Source organism: Thamnophis sirtalis, unplaced genomic scaffold (genome assembly GCF_051295495.1).
Source record: "Thamnophis sirtalis isolate CommonGarterSnake01/CBP01778 unplaced genomic scaffold, rThaSir2_p1.2 scaffold_7, whole genome shotgun sequence".
Taxonomy (NCBI): domain Eukaryota; kingdom Metazoa; phylum Chordata; class Lepidosauria; order Squamata; family Natricidae; genus Thamnophis; species Thamnophis sirtalis.
In genome coordinates, this window is record NW_028261387.1 from 65,620,830 (window position 1) to 65,642,437 (window position 21,608).

Consider the following 21,608-nt stretch of genomic DNA (forward strand, 5'->3'; position numbering starts at 1 on the left):
GTGTACTGGACCCGTGCCCCTCCTGGCTGGTGGCTAACAGCAGAGAGGTGACACGGGGCTGGATCCAGGCGGTTGTTACCGCCTCCCTTCGGGAGGGGGTCTTTCCCCCCGCACTTAAAGCGGCGGTGGTGAGACCCCTCCTGAAGAAACCATCTTTGGATCCAGCCGTTCTTAACAATTATCGTCCAGTCTCCAACCTCCCCTTTGTGGGGAAGGTTGTTGAGAAGGTGGTGGCCTTCCAGCTCCAGCGGTCCTTGGAGGAAGCTAGTTATCTTGACCCATTCCAGTCCGGCTTCAGGCCTGGTTACAGCACAGAAACCGCTTTGGTTGCATTGACCGATGACCTCTGGAGAGCCAGGGACGGAGGCCATGCCTCCATCCTGGTTCTCCTTGACCTCTCAGCAGCTTTCGATACCATCGACCATGGTATCCTTCTGCGACGACTGCGGGAGGTGGGGGTGGGAGGCACTGTTTTGCAGTGGTTCTCCTCTTACCTCTCGGACAGGTCGCAGTCGGTGTTAGTTGGAGGGCAGAGATCGACCCCTAGGCCCCTAACATATGGGGTGCCGCAGGGTTCGGTCCTGTCCCCCTTACTTTTCAACATCTACATGAAACCGCTGGGCGAGATCATTCAGCGGCACGGGATAAGATACCACCAGTATGCGGACGATACCCAGTTGTATCTGTCCGCCCCGTGCCAACTCAATGAAGCGGTGGACGTGATGAACCAGGGCCTTGAAGCTGTTAGGGACTGGATGAGGGCTAACAAGCTTGTGCTCAACCCAGATAAGACCGAGTGGCTGTTGTGTTTCCCTCCCACTAATTTGGCAAGTGTTCCATCTCTCAGGCTGGGGGGTCAAACACTACACCCCTCAGACAGGGTCCGCAACTTGGGAGTCCTCCTGGACCCACAGCTGACTTTTGACCACCATTTGTCGGCTGTGATCAGGGGGGCATTTGCCCAGGTTCGCCTGGTGCACCAGTTGCGCCCCTACGTGACCCGGGAGGCCCTCACAACAGTCACTCGTGCCCTTGTGACCTCTAGGCTGGAGTACTGCAATGTGCTCTACATGGGGCTGCCCTTGAGGAGTATCCGGCGACTTCAGCTAGTCCAGAACGCGGCCGCGCGAGCGATTGTGGGTGCACCTCGGTTCACCCACATAACACCTATCCTCCGCGAGCTGCACTGGCTACCTGTCGATCTCCGGGTGCGCTTCAAGGTGCTACTTGTCACCCATAAAGCCCTTCATGGTAGTGGATCTGGGTACTTGAGAGACCGCCTACTGCCAATCACCTCCACGCGACCAATTAGATCACATAGATTAGGCCTCCTCCGAGTTCCATCTGCCGGTCAGTGTCGACTGGCAACCACGAGGAGGAGAGCCTTCTCGGTAGTAGCTCCGACCCTTTGGAACGATCTCCCCGTGGAGATTCGTACCCTCACCACCCTCCAGACCTTCTGCACAGCCCTTAAAATCTGGCTATCCCATCAGGCCTGGGGCTAAAGATTGTAACCCACCCGAATGGTATGAATGTTGTGCTTTTTTAATTATGTATTGTTCTCATGTGTTAAATGTTTGTTCCCCCCCACTTGAGTTGTAAGCCGCCCTGAGTCCCCCCAGGGAAAAGGGCGGCATATAAATAAATTTTCATAACTCATAACTCATAACTCGTTTATTTACTAGGCCCTATTGCCCACACCATTAAAACATAAGCCAGATAAATATTTAGCCTAATCTGACAAAATCAACTATTGACATGTGTTTTTTTAGTTGATGTGACATGTGATATCACAGCAGTGAAACAGTTTTAGTGGGCTGTCATATCACAAGTCTTTCAGAAAAGTAGGCTAAAATGAATTTCCTTTCAGTACCTTTTAAAAAGAAACAATTACTAGATCCCATACTCCAATCTTTATTGGAAATCTTGTCTCTTTACTAAGTGCATCTTTAAGGCTTAGCATAGCTCTAGTAATAATATTGGACACAAGATATTCTCAAGCTATTTCAAAATCTACCTTATGATGTTCTTAAAATTATCTTCCTTTTAAAAGAAATTTCTGAAGGAGTTTTTCTATCTAATTCTCATGATACAAAGGCTCATTTTGATTTTCTCCCCTCTGAATTTATTGTCAAACAACAATATACAAATTGGCAATTTCCTTTTGATCAAATTGACAGCCAGTTAGTAGAAAAATGAAAGAACTTTTCTACATGGCACTAAAATATAGCACTTATGTATGATGTTTGCCCAAAGCTCTTTATTTGGTACAATGAAAAATAACTCGGGTTTCTGGAGTCTTTACCTTTTGTCACAGATAACTGACAACGGTATGTTGATGTAGTATATTCTTTATGAAATCTTATTAAAACATATACTTCAAGTGATTTGTAAAGTATGATGACAAATTTTGTTATTATCTGAACATTTGCATATACATCACATAAGACTTATGTATGAATTTAGAGCTCCTTTCCAACTATAGTTAATCCAAATTTTGGAAAAGCATTTAGTGTATTTAAAACACATAATATTTATACCAATATTATAATCAATATATTTTTATTGGAAGTGATGAGAAAGAGCTTACATGACAAGAGGGATACTTTATTTTGCCTTATTTATAGATAATTAGTATGGATTATGGATGGAGGAGGAAGAGTGAAGAAGTGAAATTATTATTACTAGTCTATGTTATCTTGAAGCATGATCTTATTAAGATATTGGCTTGCAGTTTCAAACTATATTACAGTGGTGTTTTAAATGAATGTAAATTTTCAATTGACCCATGCAAAAGCTAAACTAATAATGATTCTTAGCTTGCTTTTTTATCAGTGAATTTGATCTTAATAAAAAATAAAAATCCCTCTTATTCCTTACAGAACAGGAAGAAATTCTGTCAAGGTCCAAATTCTGTTTTTAATTAAAGCTGCCAGTAGTGTCCATGGCAAACCATAGTGTTGAAATAAATTATAGCTTTAGTGTAGCAGCATGGACACATGTTGTCATTTGTCCCATGTGTGGATACTCACAATCATTGCCTGTTGGTTCATAAGCAGACAATGAAACAATAGCCATCTCTACCTCATTTGTAAAAAGAAGTATATGTTTAAGCATGACTTTCTAGTTCAACCTTTCCTAATCTCCTAGTGTCATCTTGATATACTGGAACTTATTTTATCCTCAGCAATATAATAAAGATTGACTAGAGATAATCAAGAGGATATACAGAATTGGAGAAGATTGGTTTAATTCATTTTAAAAGCATTAACAATTGGAATTCCACTCGTTGACGACGTATTAAGTTTTCACGTTACGTTAAGTGATATTGTTTGTTTAGTGTTGGTTCAGTATAATACATAAATCCAACAACTGCAATTTGTTTCATAAATAATGTCTTAGTTTAATATGTGAAACTGTCCATTGTATGAAGAAAGACAGGGATTTAAGGTTCTATCATTTAAATGTTGCAGAAGAGGAGAAAATCTACTTTGTATTTTTTTTAAAAGATTTTATGTTTAAGATACACAAGCCATTTAATAATTTGAAGTTATAATCCTATAGATATTTACTTAGAAGAAATGGTTGGCAATTTAATTTGTGCCTTTGTGTTGGTATTTGTCCTTTTCTAGCTTCCTAATCTTTTTGACAAGGAAGCTAGAATGGTCGTACCAGCTGTTCCACAAATTACAGAATGGTGTTTCACTCTTCATAGCAAGGACAGACAGAAAGTAATTTATATTTATTTAAATTAGTACTTTCTCTTTCTGTAAGTAGATTCATATGTGGAGAATGTTGGAAAATGATCTGATGAAAGGATTCTAATACCCTTGATTGAATATGGTATCAAAACCAAATGCCTAAAGAGACTTGTCCTCTGTGTAATAATTTAGGAATGCTCCCATTGTGGTCAACTATCTTTAACAGGATGGTGCTGTAGGCATCGGAAAACATGCTGTGTAATGATACTGAGTCATACACAGAATGTTCCTAAATGCTATGGTGAGAAGGAGTATCTGCCATAAGGATGTTATTTTCAACAGCAGTCCTGTGGATAGTATAACATTTACTCTGTTCTTTTGTATTATACCCTCCTCCAGTGACATATGCTTAATGTAATCAATCTGTAGAATTAATACCTAACAATTTTGAGCTAATAAAAGAATATGAAGTTTGTTTTTAATTTATTTATTTTATAGTATTTAAACAAAGCCTTCTGCATGTAGATAACTAGGCTTCCTACATTGGAATACTATGAAATCTACTGTAAGCAGTTTCGTCTCCCCTATGACTTTTACCCTCCATAGTAATCTGTCAGGCTAGCATTTTTAAAAAGAGATGGAAGATGTAGGAGGGAGGACCGTCTTATTGCAATAATTATTTGCTTGTTTATGAATATCAAGCTATTTTAATGCAAAATTATATTCATATTTGTATATTGTTGTGCTCATTACCCTTGAAGAGATATTTGGATTAATTCCTACATCAGCTGGTAGGATCCATTATTTTTGGAGTTGCTGAAGGTAATATTGGTCTTTTCACCTAGAAAAATCATGGTATAGGATACTAATAAATGGATTCTTCTAACAGCTGCTTCTTCAACCATAAACAAAATGCAAGCTCCTCTAACTGCTCTTTGTTTTTCTCCCAAATGGATTTTCTCTAGTAATAAATATTATGAAAGTTGAATTGGTTTCCAGTCAAAAAATTAATTGGCAGACCAGTCAAAGAGCCAAAATATTTGCAAAAATGGTTTCATAATATTTATACCAGGAAAACTAAAGTTCAGAAGATAGTTGTTTGGAAAAAGTGAAGGTTGCCTTTTTGAATGTTTATTGAGGAACCTAGTGTTTTGTAATTAAAGGTGTACAGGAACAGGAAATAAAGATTACTCTAGTCGCTAAATCCAGATAGTGAGATTCTGATATTGAAATTAATCACAGCATAGGGTACCATGCCTTGCAGTCATACACACACACACACACACACACACACACACCCTGGTTCCCTAACAATAATCTTCCCATTCTTATTGATGGACTCTCCTTGAGAATGTTTTACTCTGGTGGATGTCAGGTTCCGAAGCGTTAATGAAAACAGACAAACACAGAAACGGTTTGTAAATGCAGTTTGTATTTTTCCTCGTGTCTCCGGCACGAACTGACCAACAGAGCACTAAGGCAATGAATAAATTCTCAAAGCTGCCACCCAGTGCTCTCCACCACCTTTTATAGTTACTTAGTAATTAGGATAAGCTGCACCCCGTGCTTGCGCACACCCATCCCCCTCGTAACCTAGAATGAAAACCACCTGGCAATTAATCATGGATTATTGTCAGTCAGTTGTCAATAGCTTTGTAGATTACTCAGCTGCTTGTGTAGGAGGGAAGCCTGGTGAGTCTCAGCAGCTGGCCTGGTCTTCTCCCCTGAATGGTAGCTCCAGGCCTCTGGGCTGGCCAGAGCTGACATGCGGCCCCCTACCATGGAGATAGCATTTGGGGAGCTAAAAATTACAGACAGTTAGTCGAAGGACTCCTTCCCCCCAGTTTTGTGGGATGTCTGCGGTGGAATCTCGCTATCAGGTGGGGCGCCCTACAGTCCTTGCTATGAACCCACGATGCCTCTGACAGGGGATAACCTTTCCATAAAAAAGGTGTTGTAACCATCCCCTCTGCCACCTGGTATCTAGTATATTTTGCATTACATAGTGCTTTCCCCATCTACAGTAACCGGGGCTGGCAGCCGTAGCAGGTCTCCTCTGATATCAGATGCCTGAACTGATTGGAGCAGGCTGCAGTGGAAGACTGGATGTGTTTTCCCCAGTAGAGGGGAGAGTCAATAACTTGCACGATTGGGAAAGGCCCCATGAATTTGGGCCCGAGTTTCTTACATGGCAATGGAAGCCTCAGATATATAGTGGAGAGGTATTCCCTCTGGCCTATGTGGAAATCCACTCCTGCGAGGTCATGTCATCTGGGTGCACCTGAGGATACTCTGGAATTGGGACAAACTCCTGCCTTGTAGCCACATGAAATTGGGTAAACCCTGTACCTTTGTGCACTGCATTGTTATATGCAACCTCTGCAAAGGGAAGGAGTTCAGCCCAATCGGTCTGTTGGTACTGTACGTAACATTTTAAGTAGAACTCACCATCGCATTTGCCCTCTTCGCAGCACCATTGGTTGCGGGTGGAAGGCTGTACTAAGTCCCTGTGAAGACCCCACCATTGCCACGAATCTGCGCCAGAACCAGGCAGTGAATTGCACTCCCCTGTCTGAAATTATCTTTTTGGGGATGCCATGGAGTCTATAGACATGGGTAATAAACAGTCTGGGCAGTTTCCTAGCAGATGGAAGGCCGGTACATGCTACAAAATGTGTCTGCTTGGAGAAAAGGTCTATTATCATCCAAATGACCTTGTTCCCTTGGCTGCCCAGTAAATCCACAATGAAGTCCATGGCTATCTGTTCCCATGGCTGAATTGGATCTGCCACCTGCTGTAAAAGTCCAGGAGGCTGGCCAGGCCGGGCCTTCATGATAGTGCAAACAACACAACTCCTTACGTATTCCTCTATGTCCCTCTTCATGTGGGGCCACCAGAACTGGCAATTTACTAAATGCAGAACCCAAAATGCCCAGCTGAGCGAACGTTGTGGCAGCGCTGCAGTGCCCAGCTGCTAGTCTGACCGGAGCTGACAGTGAATATAATAACCCATTATATAATAGAGGCTTGATATTTGAAAATTGTAAATATATGTGGTTGTGATAATAGTATTCATTTAGTAAGCACTTTTAACATGATATGGTATAGTTGAAAGGGGAAAAAATACAATTGCATTTAATAAACTAATTCATAGGTTAACATGCAACCAGTATATATATAACCCCAGTTACAACCCCAGTATGCCCAAATATGGGAGGAAGATCACTACTTCCATTCTCTGGACTTCGGCTCATCACAAGAGACCATCCAAGCAGAAACCCAATATTTTTTACTGTTGCCTTTTTGTTACATTTGTTATATTTGTGCTGATAAATAAATAAAGGGAGACTAGTATAGATCTATTTCAAGCTATTTAGCTCTCATCAGCTAGCCATACCCTTACTGGGAATCGAACCAGTATATATATATATATAATTTTATATATATATAAAATTAATGTTAAACAATACGGGATAAAATGACAGTATGGTAAACTGCATTGACTTATGACCACGATTGGAACCAGAATTTCAGCCACAACAACAACAAATGTGGTTGTTATGTGAATCATCAAATGACCAGGACAAATTTTATAACCTTTTCTCCTCATGATCCTTAAGCAAATCTGACTCCCCAAATTCACTTTGCTTGTCAAAACCCAGCTGGGAAAATTGCAAATCATGATCACATGACTGCAAAATGCTGCAATCATTGTAAATGTAAGCCAGTTGCCAAGTATCAAAATTGCGATCACCTGATTGTGAGAATGGTTGTAATGTTGAAGGCAGGTCATATCGGGCCTTAAACTAACCCACTAATTCAAAAAATCTTTTTTAAAAAAGCCCAGAGTCTGGGGATTGCCACACTGGAACCAGAAAAAGAAGAACCTATCTAGTGGAAGGAAAGAAGTGGCAGTTTTGAGGGAGAAAAAAAGTGTTTGTGTGACCATAGTTGTAAACAAACCCGATCACAGCTCAATAGTTTGAACTGTGATCAGGTCTGATTAAGTACAGTTAACAAAGATCCCTACATTGTAAGAAACCTAGAAATAACATGGAAGTTAATGTGCTGAAGTAGGATTTATTGCAGTTGTTTTTTTCATATTTTTTTTCCTGGAAGTAATACAGGTTTTCTGACTGCTATTTCTATTCCCTCCAGGAATGGATAATCAGACAGTGCTAGCTGTTCAGTCCTTGTTAGATGGCCAAGGAGGTGTTACAGATCCATCATCACAGACAGTCAACACATCTTCCTCCATCCAGTCCATGGGTGAGTCTTCAATTGGGATTTCTTTGTTGCTTCTCCTTGTGATGGGCAGTAACATAGTAATTGGTTCCAGTGTGGGTGAGTGTATGCATGCACTACTGCTTTGTTCTTTTATCCCAGGTATTCGAAGAGCTATATGATCCCGAAACGATATTAATGAAACGATTTTATGTTTACTAGCAGTAGGGCAGTGAATTTGCTATGTATTGTCACCTTGCTGCCATTAACATACATTCATTTAGCATAAGATAGCACTTTATTTGGTTTTGTTTACTTTTCTTTTTTTAACAGACACGTGCTGATTCAGGATAGTGTTTTCCCAGGACAGTTAGAAATTAAGGTGATATTTTAAAAACAAACACAGAAAGACATAGTATAAAAACATAATAAAAACACAATAACAAATACATTACTAAGTAATTTCTGTGTAGTGCATCCAATTCTAATTTATTTATTTCTGCAATTTATATGCTACTCAATTCCAAAAAGGCTCTGAGTAGTTTCCTGTATTGTAATATGTTATCATGAATATATTAAAAGACCTGTGACAATTAAGAACGTTTACTGCCTAGTGTTGATAATAAAATAGGTTCCAAGCATTTCAGGTTTGGAGGATTACCATTGAGAAGGCCCACATCTGAGAAATTACCTGCCACACTCAGGCATTCTGTGTGGCTAAAATCATACTAGTTGAAATTTTGTTTAAATACCATGGTGTTATACCATGCAGGACCTTAGAGGTTAACATCTCATCAACTGCAGTCAGAAAAAAAATTATGACATGGCATAAAACTGGCATAATATGGTTATAACCTCCAATTCCAGTCAGTACTCTTACTGCCAAATTTGGTGAGAACTTCTGGATGGTTTTCAGAGACAATCCAATATATAATGGATTATGGCAATCTAGATGACAGATTAACCAAGCAGGGTTTATTGATACGAGACTATTTTTGTAGCATCATGGCTGTTGTTGCAATGTTGGTCAATGAAAGGCATTATGTGTGCCTGAGCCTATAGAGATGAATCTAAAAGCATGTCCAGCGTACAAATTGGACCATGTAGGGGAGTGTAGCCTTTTCTGAAACAGGTTGAGTCTTATGACCCACTTATTATCTCCAGCCTTTTCATGCTATGGTCGAATCACCATGGTAGTTAAGTGAGACATCACATCAGAGATGGGTCTTACCAGTTCCTACCTGTTTGGTGGAACCGGTAGTGGAAATGGCGACTGGGTCTCTGAACCAGTAGGAACTGCATGCTCGCCACCCCCCCAAACTGGTTCCCCGGTCACCACGACATCTTTTTAAAACCTTTTAAAATGTTCTGCGCATGTGCAGATCTATTTATAGGCAACTGTGCACGCATTCAGAGCAAAATGACACGTGCACCGAACGGGTAGTATTGCCGGCAGAAACCCACCCCTGCACAACATGATTGCCATTTGCAACTTTTCCTGCTGACTTCTCTGGATGCTACAACTGTCACTAATACATGTTTGTTGCCAAGTGTCCGAATTGCAGTCACGTGACTGTGGGACACTGCAGCAGTTGTAAATGCAAGGAATGTAGGGTAAGCCATTTTTTTTCAGCACCGTCATAACTTTGAACAGTTTTTAAATGAATAGAATATGTGTTGGGGACTTCATATGTGGCTTGCTGTGAGAAAGCTAAGCATTCTCCTAACTGGAACTTGACAATTTTAGTTAATTATTTCTTATCACTTTGTTTGGCTGAAACTCTGTCTTTTTGGGATTAATTTTTTTTTCTTTTCCTAATTTCAGATGATGAAGATGTATTTCTCTGTGGGAAATGTAAGAAGCAATTCAACTCATTGCCAGCATTCATGACTCATAAGCGGGAACAGTGTCAAGGCAATGCCCCCTCACTGGCTACAGTCTCCCTAGCTACTAACAGTGTGTATACCCCATCCATTACCTCAGTGCAGCAGGCTCAGACCACCAATCGTCAGGTAGAGATGCTGAATGTTGAAACTTTTTGTGGTTGGGTCACCAATTGTACTTTAGCATACCTGTGTACTAAACATACCAGTGTTTCCTCTTATATTCCAAAGTCAGTCTCAACATGTGTAAAACCTGCTAGTGGTTGTCATCCATTACCTTAGAGCAGCAATTCCCAATATTTCTGGTTTGACAGATTGGGGGGGGGGACTGTTCTCTAGGAGTGGCAGGCGTGCGTGTACATGCTCGCTCTCCCACCGCTTGTGCATCTGGGTTCCGAACACGTTGTGGCCAGGTAATGGGCTGCAGCCCGGGGTTGGGGACCTCTGCCTTATAGAGAAGTTGGTGACTGTTGTGTTGTGAAACAGAGGCAGTGGACTCAGTATGAGAATTGGCAGTGGAGATAGCTGATTTTAAGCTGCTGCAACTTCTAGAATGGGTGGGCTTAGGGCAGTGTTGCCTAACCTTTTCGGCACTGAGTGCCGAAAGGGGACCCGGGTGTGTGCACGCGTGCCAGAAACCAGCTGCCTGGTCGTCTGGTTTCTGGCATGCATGCGTGCGTGAAAGCAGCCAGCTGGTGCGCATGCATGTGCCAGGAAGATGATGTTCCAATTTCTGGCACGTGTATGCATACCAGATGCCTGGTCTTCCAGTTTGTGACGCTCCCGCATGCGTGAAAACCAGGTGACCGGCACACTGGAACCCGGAAGAGCAACGGGTGACAGCTTGTGTGCCCGGAAAAATGGGTCTGTGTGCCACTTCTCGCACATATGCCATAGGTTCACCATCATGGGCTTAGGGTCTAAGTTTGGGAAGGCTGCAATACAATATCTGAAATAAAAACCTGATTTCCTCCTGTTTAATGACTAATTGCCAGTGGAACAATATTTTACCCTTTGTACTATGCTACATAATTTAATTGGAGAGGTTTATTTACAAAATTTTCATTTTTACTTCATTTCTTATAGTGAATAGTTTACTGAATGAGTTGTTTTACTTCGTTTCTATGTGTTACTGAAGAATTTTCTGAAAAGTGTCTTAGCTAATATCCATTGCAAGTTTTTGTTTTATCCATTTTGCTCAACAGATCTCTACATATATTACTGTTCCACCCTCTCCTTTGATCCAAACACTGGTCCAAGGGAACATCTTAGTGAGTGATGAGGTTTTGATGTCAGCCATGTCTGCTTTCACAACCCTGGACCAGCCAATGTCCACAGTGCAGCCCACTGTGCAGGTAAATATTCTTTTTCCTGCCATTTAAAACACACGTAAGCACTGACAATTGGAATGTGCTATAAAAACAAAAATTAATACATGTATGTTGGAAAAGAATGTTTAATGTCTGATGAACACATATGGTATGCATAATGTTGTGTAGAAGGGCTGGGCAGCAATCTGAAGGACAAAATGCAATTTGAAGCGCAGGGTGCTTCACATGCATAAAATATATTGGAAATACCTTAAACCATCCATTCCAAACCATTCATCATTCATAGAATCGTATTAATGTTGCTACCTAAAAAATCTACAAATATATGTGTATGAACCAGGGATTGACCTTGACTTGAGGCATTTTTTATCTTTTGTGGTCCGTAATTCAGTTTCTTTGATGTAATAATATTGTTATGTTGAAAATGTAAGCTGACACGTTTATTCCTTTAAAAAGATCCCTTCATTATTAAATAAATATAAATAGATGTATAGATTATTTTTTTTGCTAGTGTGCAGAAAAATATGGGTATTGATACTGACCTTGGTTAAAGAAGGAAGGTTAAAATCTTCTTGCAAATATTGTTCCTATTCATGGATCATAAAGGGGAGGAAGGAAGGAAGACTAATTTCTCATTCTTTGTTTTTAGAGCAGCTTGAATATGCATCCTGGAGCAGGATACCTTTCTCAGCCTCCCCCACCTCCTCCACCCCCCCAGCCACCCCCTCCACCCCCTCGAGCCCTTGGAGTGCCAGGCCCGGCCAATCCAGGTAGCAGGGGAGTGGCAGAAGTCTACAGCACATCTACCTCCCTGCCTGGGAATGGAACGGTAGAAATACAGAATCTGGGAATGCAGCCGTATCCACCTTTGGAGGTAAAAATGGCTGGCAGTGATTATTAGTGATTATATTCTCAGTTGTGATTATTACATGGTCTAATTGGCCTTTGTAAAATGACCCTGGCTCTGATTTTACTCAGCTTCAAAATGCCACTTCTGTTGGTTTACAGAGAGTGGCATAACTAAATCCACAAAGTTATAATAAGTGATGATTTTCTTCCTAAGAAAAAAAGTTGTGAAATAGTTCCCAGTCTCCAAAAGAAGGAAATTAATTATGTTTTATACAGATTGTCAAAATTGAGAGATAAGTATTACTTATGTGGGCCGCACATGACCATAAAAAGGAATATCATATATTAACTTACAGGTATAGTAGATCATTTGAATGATTTTTTAATAGAAAAGTAAGATAAATAATACTTAACACAAATACATTTAACAATGTGTCATGAAATGCTAAGCTAAGTCAGGTGTTAAAAGAATCTGACTTTCAAGACACAGAGCTTACAGATTTACTGTATAGACTCAGTATTGAGATTGAATAAGATGTTTCAGAAGGCTGTTATTCAGAAATTGCATTTAAATGGTCATTAGGTTGTAGATTAGAACTACCATATTTTTCGGAGTATAAGACTCACCTTCCCCCCCCAAAAGACGGTGAAAATCTGGGTGTGTCTTATACACTGAATACATTTTTGGCCTCCTGAAACCCCGCCCCTTCACAAAAATGGATGTGCAGAAGGTTTGGGAGGCCTGCAAAGTACTCTTGGGCGCTGGGGAAGGCAAAAATGAGTGAAAACGGGCCATTTTTTGCTTGATTTGGCCTCCCCAGCCCCCAGGAGCACTTTGCAGGCCTCTCAAACTCTCTGCATGCCCATTTTTCACAAAAAAATGAGGTGTGCAGAGGATTTGGGAGGCCTGCACAGTGCAAAAACTTTTTTTAAAAATTTATCTCTTCAAAATCTTGGTGTGTCTTATACTTTGAAAAATACAGTAGATTATTAGAAAATCTACCGTGTTTCCCAGTACCTATTTTCTTTTGACCCCCAAAATAAGCGTTTGACCTTATTTTCAGGGAGGTCTTATTATTTTTGAGGTGCAGGAGGCAGCGAGCGTGGTCACCTCATGGCTGCTGCTGTGTTGCAATATTTTCAGGGAGGGCTTATTTTCAGGGGACTGTTTATTTTAGAGCATGCGCTCAAAAGCCCAATTGGGCTTATTATCTGGGGAGGTCTTATTTTCAGGGAAACCGGGTAGATTGTGCACGATTAGAAAAAACAATACATTATGGAAGAAATGAAAGTAATGTAACCACAGAGAAAAATATCCACATTTGGCAAGATTGGTTTAGGTTTTCTGAAACCTAACTGCGGTTAAATTGAATAAGCAACTGGTACTAATTTATGTTAACTGGTGTAACTATATTTCAGGCTAACTATATTTAGGTTTTGTCAATGTTTATCCAACATAGCAGTTAAAAACAGGATTAGCACCAGATTCTCCATGGACTTACTAGAAGATAATGCAAATGTGTAACAATGCAGGAGTTTGTATTTTTCATCTGTAAGCAACACAACTTTGCTATGCTTCTTATTTCCAAACTTCGAGCTGACAATAGAAGTCAAGATAGCCTATTTCTCTTCTATGTGATGGTTGAGAAGTCATGGTTGTCAGAAATGATGTAGCTTTGAATTATTTATATTTTTTCTGTCAGATGTGTTATCATGTTACCACTGATTTCTGTTTTAGGTACCAAGCCAATGTGTGGAAAACCCAGTGTATCCTTCCCCTCCAGTATATAGTCCAAGCAAACAAAGCTTTAAGTCTAAAAATGCTAATGCTGCTGCTTCCTTGAATAATACATGTGGAGGAAATCTGACCAATTTTGATTCTGCTTCCAAGAACCGTCGTTCCAAACCAGACAATAACTTGCTTGAAGGTATGTCTTCTTGCTACTCATTAGATTAATTAGATTTAAGTAAGACAGATTGTGGAGGCCATGATACTGGACGACTTGGGTGACATATTGTAAAGGAAAATCTATGATCCTCCATATAGTCCTGGATTGTGATTCTTGTACCCCAAAGCCAACATGGCCAATAATAATCATCTGGAAGAACAGATAGCCCAAATACTGGTTATTAGAATCCCTATAGCCCATTGCTTTATATCTATATAAAATCGTTGTTAGTTGCGAAGTCGTGTCCGACCCATTGCGACCTTATGGACAACATTCCTCTAGGCCTTATATGAAATTGCTAATGTACTATTTCCTATTCAATGCTGAAACATGTGAAATAGAAGAATCACATCATTAGCTTCTAATAGATGCACAAGATGTCTTTATTTGGAAGATGTAATAAAATACGTAAAATAATATTTTGGATGATATAGGAATGTGAAACTTTGGTTTGTTACATATTTCATAAAATTCAGAAACACTCTGTAGCTACTGTGTTCTCATTTTAAAGAAGGAACTAACAGCCATATGGTTGAATGGGCTCATTTTGTTTTTACATTCAGGTTATTTTTAAGACTTGGTTTTTGTTTTTGCTTAACAAATCAGGTTGAATACATGTTGCCATATATTTACAAAGTAGAAGTCTGTGTCCTGTACATAGGAAATCACATTTAAACCTCATGAAATTTATATGTTTTATGTTGTCATTTTGTATAGACATTATTGGAATATTAGTTCAACATTAACCTTTTCAGGAAACCAAATATGTTCATTGTAATCCACAAATATGGATCACACTACAACATTTCAACCCATGAGAGCCGGGTTATTGTTCTGATGTTGTAGGAAATGTTGCAATGCCATTCCTTCCCATGACATCAGAAAATATGAACAATCCAGTGTAGATAGGAGCAGTCAATGCTACAGCTCTTTCCCTTGCCAAGATTAATGCAATCTGAATTAATGTGGTATAAGCACGAGATGTAAAGCAGAAAGTCTCATGATAATAGAAAATGCAAATAATGGTTCTACATTCCTCCCACATAAAGACATTTCATTGGATTTTCCACTATTTTCATTCTATTCTTCCCATAAGGCAATGTACTCAAAATCCCTGCTGCGTTTCCATTCCTCAAACTTCATTCTAGTTTGGTGGGTAGTAGACAAGCAAGAATCCATATAGTAGGAATGGCCTTTCCAACATAAATTCTTGCTTGTTTTTTGCTGTTTGCATTTCAGGAAAATCCAAGTCACCAAAACTGAAATGTACATACTGTGACAAAGCCTTCACCAAGAATTTTGATCTGCAGCAACATATCAGGAGGTAGTGTTGAGCTTCCAAAATCGGACAGAAGCAGTGTCTATTTGGACAGGCCAAGGACTTGATTGGATATTCTGAGCAACAATTGGAGCCATTCTTACTTGCTGGCAAGAGCTATGGAAAATAAAGCCATCTCTCTGCTTGGTCAGTGTGATCCCCCAAATGTTGAACACTGGTCTCTGTATGGTGTATGTGTGACACTTAATCTTGGTCCTGATTGCTGAAGAACCAGGTCTTCCAGAGCCTCATGGGATAACAATTTTTTGCGCATATTATTAAGTCAGGATTTGTTTTATTATTAGTGAATAAATCATCATGGCCTGATTCACTCATAACTTTAAACTACAATAGGAGAGAGAGAAAGACAGAGTTGTACCACGTTAGGCTACAGAGAAGCGTTTGTATGATTTCATGTCTCCCCAGGCAGATTCTTGTCACATGGAAAAATACTTCTCAAAACAATGTATTTTGTCTGTTCTCCCTGAAGGGGTACGGTTTTTATGTGTAAGAAAAGTTGCTTGTGAAGGAGCTTTCCAATCATGTAAATTCCTATACATGCAATTTGGAATGCAACTTAATTATAGTTATGAGCCAGCTGGAAAAAGTGTTCAGTATTAAAAGGATAGAGGAAGTTAAAGTAGATGAAATACATAAATGGTGGATTAACTTTCTCACTTAGAAGATTGTGTCTCCTCCTTGAATGCTGAGAGAGGAAACATCCTAAAAAAAGACGAACCCACACAGGGAAGATTGTAGTCGAGTTCCCTAGTAATATGTTTCCCTCTCTATTGAGATATTATGATTCCTGTTCTCTGATGTAGTGTCTATTTTTCCTTCAGTCATACCGGAGAGAAGCCATTCCAGTGCATTGTGTGTGGTCGAGCTTTTGCGCAAAAATCCAACGTGAAGAAGCACATGCAGACGCATAAGGTGTGGCCACCAGGAATTGGGTGTACCATCTCTCGGAGCTCTGTCACTGTGCAAGTCATGCAACTCAACCCCAACCAGCAGGAGGATGAGGAAAATGCAGGTGCATTATTAACTGCTTGAATGGCCAATCACATGGACCTGCTTCACCAAACTTCTGAACAATAGTGCTTCTACTATTCTGTTTTATAGATTCATAGATGAAAGGGCTAGAAAAATAACTATGGTGTACTGGTGGTTTAAGTATGTATTATGAATCTAAAAATCAAATACACAGATGTTACGATCTTGCTCAGTCATAGTCCTTCGTTCAATATTGTTTCATGCTCTTGTAATTCTTAATCCTTTTTCAAATGTTTTCTTCGCTTGTGGAACCTGTAATACTGATTTTTCCCCTTCTATGGACTAAACTTAAAATTAGATGCATATTGAAAATCTATCATCTATCCTCAGGAAGAGAATATCTGAATAAACCTTTAGATACAATTGCTTTGCATTAGACAGGCCTTCTCCAATTGAAGATGATGCTGGCTAGTAATTATGAGAATTGGAGTCTGGAGAGGAACAGATTGGAAAGCCTGCATGAGATGTATTCCTGAAACAGAAGCTGTGCATCTAGTGTTTGGGTGTGTGGTATCACTAACTTCCTAAATATATCTACTATTGGCTCTGGATGATCATAAAAAATTACAGTCAATGATCCATGCATACCAAGCCTTTTTGCATATTGTGTGAATGTAACTGCTTGGACTGAGATTGTTTCCTGGGTTGTACATACCAACTGGTTGATAGGCAATAAGAGGATTGGTAGGGGCCAAACTGTTTTAAGTTATAATTGGGCTCATCAAGGCAAAAGTTGGAACTCATATAACAAAATAAGCCTGACAGTGAGGAATGAATTTTATGTGTTGGGGAATATTTGTTTTACTTTAGTCTCCTCTGCCCAAATAACAAGGACTTCACCAAGGACTAAGCTGTTCATTGCTTGAGAATATGAGAGGAGCACTTTAAAATCCTATCATTCGGTTCCTAATTTATTCCCACAGCAATGAAATAGATATCAGTGGGCCACCTGAAAGCACTTCACAGGTACAATAAAGTCCTTATCTAGTGTTCTTTAGCAACTGCTGTTGTCAAGCATATCCTTCCAATACTGGAGAGAATATGTAACATTGGTGACAGGATTTCTTCTGACTTTAAAGTGAAATTGAGCATAGGCTTTATCCTCCGTCATAATAAAGAATGAAAAACAAAGACACACAAAGAAGGAAATCTAATTTCCACAGTTTTGCATCTTGGAAAAATGATTTATATTCATTCTATTTTGCTGATCTTGTTTGTAATTGTTACGGAAGGTTTATTTCCATTGAAATGTTTGAAACTAAAACTAGTATTTCTGTGTTCTATGTTTTTTCCCCTCTTTAGGCTTAAGCCATGCTCCAAGAAGCAGCCCTCCACAGCCCCAAGCCCTGCCTCCTGGGGAAGAACATGACACGGCAAAGTTGGAAGCCAAGCAAGTGGTCTTGATAGACAGTTCTTATCAGTGCCAGTTCTGTCCCAAGAAATTCAATACGTATTTCCAGCTGAAATCACACATGACTCAGCATAAACATGAACAGGTAGATAGTTTATCATGAGATGGCTTCGTTCCATCATACCTAGCTTTTTATCACTTTTCCATGAGCTGCAGAGCAATGCATGCGTACTTCCAAATTTGCACTATCTATATAGGTTACAAAACTCACATGCGAAATGTTGGCTGTTTTGCCAACTATTTTATCTTTAGCCTATACAGTTTAAAACATAAAATTATGCTCTATGATAGAGTAATGTTCTGTTTAATTTATTTGGCTAGTCACTGATTGACAAAGGCTTTTTGATGTTAGGTACAGGAATTGTAATTTGTACACATGCAAACTGTGTTCTTGACATAGTGTTCTTTGGATCCAGCATAGGAATTTCCTCCTATGCATATTTTAATTTAGCTTTAGAAGTATGTGTTTGAGTAGATAACACAATGTAGATAATGACACAAGTGATTCCACGGAATCTAAATCACAGATGTCTTAATAGTTGAAATACATTTTGCAGTTATACTACCTTCATTTTTTTTCACCGTGTAAAAACCATATAATTTTTGCGTGCATGAATTATTCTGGGCATATTCATAAGTCATTGTTCAGAGCCTATGCTTTGATTGCAGGACATCCCTGTTTTCATTCTTGTAATTTCTAAGAAGATAGAGAACAAAAATTCTGCTCAAAATTCTAGAGAGCCATTGCTAGTGTAGAAACTATTCTAAGCTAGATGGTATCAGCCCATATCGGGCACTGTCCTAGGTTTCTTACTGGCAGGAAGCAAATCTAGAGGCAAATCTAATGCACTGATATAATGTGTAACCTCCCGCAGGGAAATAGCTTTATATTTTTCTCCATAAGGCAGAATTTGAATGGTTCATTGCTAACTTTCAGGAGAGGCTGACTGGAAAAAGAGAGGTTAAGAGTAAATCATTGTCTAGGGACATAATACATAGCTTTCACTGTGAGTGGGCACATCAGTCTCCTTCAATTACATGTATACATTTAATGCTGAGAGTACAGTACAGTTTGTTTGCTTCTGGTGGCACAGAATAATGTGGATTCAAATTCTCTTTTCTTATCATTACTGTGCAGGTGTACAAATGCGTTGTGAAAAGTTGTGCCCAGACATTTCAAAAGCTGGACTCTTTCTTAGAGCATATCAAGAACCACCAGGAAGAGCTGAGCTATCGCTGCCACCTCTGCAGCAAGGACTATCCTTCTCTGTATGAATTGGGTGTCCATCAATATTCCCACAACTTGCTCCCTCAACACAGCCCCAAGAAGGACATGGCAGTTTACAAGTAGGGTAGCACTGCAAATAGCAATATTTCTAATCTGTTTGGGAGGGAAAAATTAATGAAAAATGATTTGATTCAAACTTGATGTTATTAATATATCGCAATTATTTAAACTGCAGTTAGGAGAGCAGTCAGTGTTGTGGATTAGCTGTTGAATGATTTGGTATTTTCCTTTAAAAAGTAACAAAATAAAACCCCACTGTGAGAGCATAATAACCTGCTAGAGTTAAGAAAATATATTTCATAGATATTGATGTAGGGATTATTATTTTTCTATTTAAGTCATACCAGAGGTGTATAAAATGAATTAAGTTTTTAATCCATTCCATAACTTTTCATTCTTTTGCTGGCAAATCTGGCAACTTTGAACTCAGACTTTAGGCAATTACTTATTTATTGTGAGCCTTTATTTCCTTCAAGGCTCTCTGTTTCCCCTCCTTGACAATGTTTTTTGCAAATGCATATGGATAAGGAAACTACAGCCAGCCTGCAGACTTCAGCCATACTAATGTGTTCTTTCTTTCTCTCTTTAGGTGTGCCAAATGTGTAAATAAATATTCCACACCAGAAGCCCTGGAGCATCACTTACAGACAGCAACACATAACTTCCCCTGTCCTCATTGTCAGAAGGTAGGCAGATATCTTAACAGTAAATGATGAGATGAAGTGGAACGGTTGCTTTCATGATATGGAGACAATAACTTGGTCCTTAACTGACCAAGGAGCTTATAGTGGATTACAGAAGGAATAGAGCAGACATCCAGCCCTGGCTTATCAATGGAGACTGAGTGGAGCAACTGACCAGTTTTAAGTTTCTGGGTGCTATCATAAAAGAGGACCTGACCTGGGGCACTCACATTGCACCACTGGTCAAAAGGGCCCAGCAAAGATGATAGTACCCGAGACTTCTCAGGAAACAACAACTGAATAGAAAACTGCTGGTGACCTTCTACCACTGCCCCGCAGAGGGTATCTTAACTTACTGCTTCTGTGTATTGTTTGCCAATTGCACAGTGGCAGATAGTACAACACTCCAGAGGGTTAATGTAATTGCCCAGAGGATCATTGGTTGCCCTCTTCCCTCTTTGGAAGAGTTTTATAGCTCCCGCTACCTTAAGAAAGTTCAAAACATTCTTAAAGATCCATCTCATCCTGGGTACCCTTTTTTTGGACTATTACCATCTGGCATTACCATCTGGCATAAAAACAAGGACAAATAGGCTGAAAAACAGTTTCTATCCCAGGGCAGTAACCATATTGAATTCTATGATATAGTGCGATATCGGTTTTCAATTTCAATTATATAGAATGTGTGTTTGTGTTTTTATTTTTATAGTTATAATGTACACTGAAGACAGCATTTCATTGTACCATGTGCAATGATAATAAACTAAACTAAACTAAACTAAATTGACTTTCTGGAGAAATAAGTGATTCTATGACTTAATCATTTAGTATAGCAATTTTCCCCTTTTTTCTCTTTCATGTTTGTTTCATAGTTTGTTTCTCAGGCTTTAGAATGAGAAAAGGGAGTCTTGCCCAAGGTTGCTTTTGTAGTCACACTTTTGTATAGTGGATGCACACTTACATCCAGTTGTATTGTGCCATCTGTATTGCAAAGGATGACACTGGAGTGGCAGCCCCTGAGTTCTCACGATTATCTTCTTCCATGCACAATATGCTTTCTGTCCTGTGGCTCATTCCCTAAGGCAGGAACTATCCATGTGGGGTTGTTTTTTAAAAAAAAGCTTACTTAATTTATGTTAGAAAAGTCTTTGTCTCATCTGCTTTAGAATTTTACTGTATAGATTTGTTATACATACCCATTTTCTTGGGGAAAGAGTAGGTAATCTGTAGGCCCTGGATCAAAAAGAGCTCTTGAGGGCCTCAGAGTGCCCATCTAATCATAACTGATGAAAAGTGATGAAGGTATTCAGCTGCCAGTTAGTGTCTATTCCTTGAGTCAAGAAATAAATGAAAACTGTAAAATAAGCCCCTAAGATAAAGCTTTCCCTGTTGAAAAGTGAAGGCAATCATAAAACTTTCTAAAATGCAACCGTGTCCACATTTGAGATATGACCTTCACATTCACTTTTTAGGGCCAGTTTCTCAAAAAATATTAGGAGCAAACTGTAGCCACAAAATAGTGCCCCCTCCTGGTCTGACTAGTATCACTACTCTTTTAAATGTCCTTGATCTTAACCAGAGTTTTAACAACATTGCCTTCTTTTTACAGGTGTTTCCCTGTGAGAGGTACTTGCGAAGGCATCTCCCTACGCATGGAGGAGGAGGCAAATTTAAGTGCCAGATCTGCAAAAAGTTCTTCCGCCGAGAACACTACCTCAAATTACACGCACACATTCATTCGGGTAAGAAATGGCAGAAACTGGTTTCCAATCTGTTGAACCTATTCATGTTCTAAGATTCTCCTGTCATCAACTTCCGTGGTGGCTGATACCTTAACACGTGTTGGGTTTTGCCTCCCTATTTGAAAAATTGTGTTCACTTAGCAAGCTTCTTAATTTCTGTCTGATGGATCACTA

General features: G+C 39.6%; 1 protein-coding gene across 2 annotated transcripts in view; it reads left to right on the plus strand.

The window, feature by feature from the left end:
• The window catches only part of ZNF341 (zinc finger protein 341), a 29,069-nt gene that overhangs the window by 1,490 nt on the left and 5,971 nt on the right, over nt 1-21,608 (plus strand). Inside the window, exons 2-12 of one of the 2 annotated variants that reach the window (XM_014071740.2) lie at nt 7,861-7,971; nt 9,752-9,939; nt 11,016-11,165; nt 11,791-12,015; nt 13,729-13,918; nt 15,179-15,263; nt 16,100-16,290; nt 17,613-17,806; nt 18,860-19,068; nt 19,599-19,695; nt 21,302-21,434. In XM_014071740.2, the coding sequence (XP_013927215.2) occupies nt 7,861-7,971; nt 9,752-9,939; nt 11,016-11,165; nt 11,791-12,015; nt 13,729-13,918; nt 15,179-15,263; nt 16,100-16,290; nt 17,613-17,806; nt 18,860-19,068; nt 19,599-19,695; nt 21,302-21,434 (1,773 nt within the window). Of the gene's footprint in view, nt 1-7,860; nt 7,972-9,751; nt 9,940-11,015; nt 11,166-11,790; nt 12,016-13,728; nt 13,919-15,178; nt 15,264-16,099; nt 16,291-17,612; nt 17,807-18,859; nt 19,069-19,598; nt 19,696-21,301; nt 21,435-21,608 lie in introns of those variants that run through there. The other variant, XM_014071738.2, reaches the window with a different exon arrangement.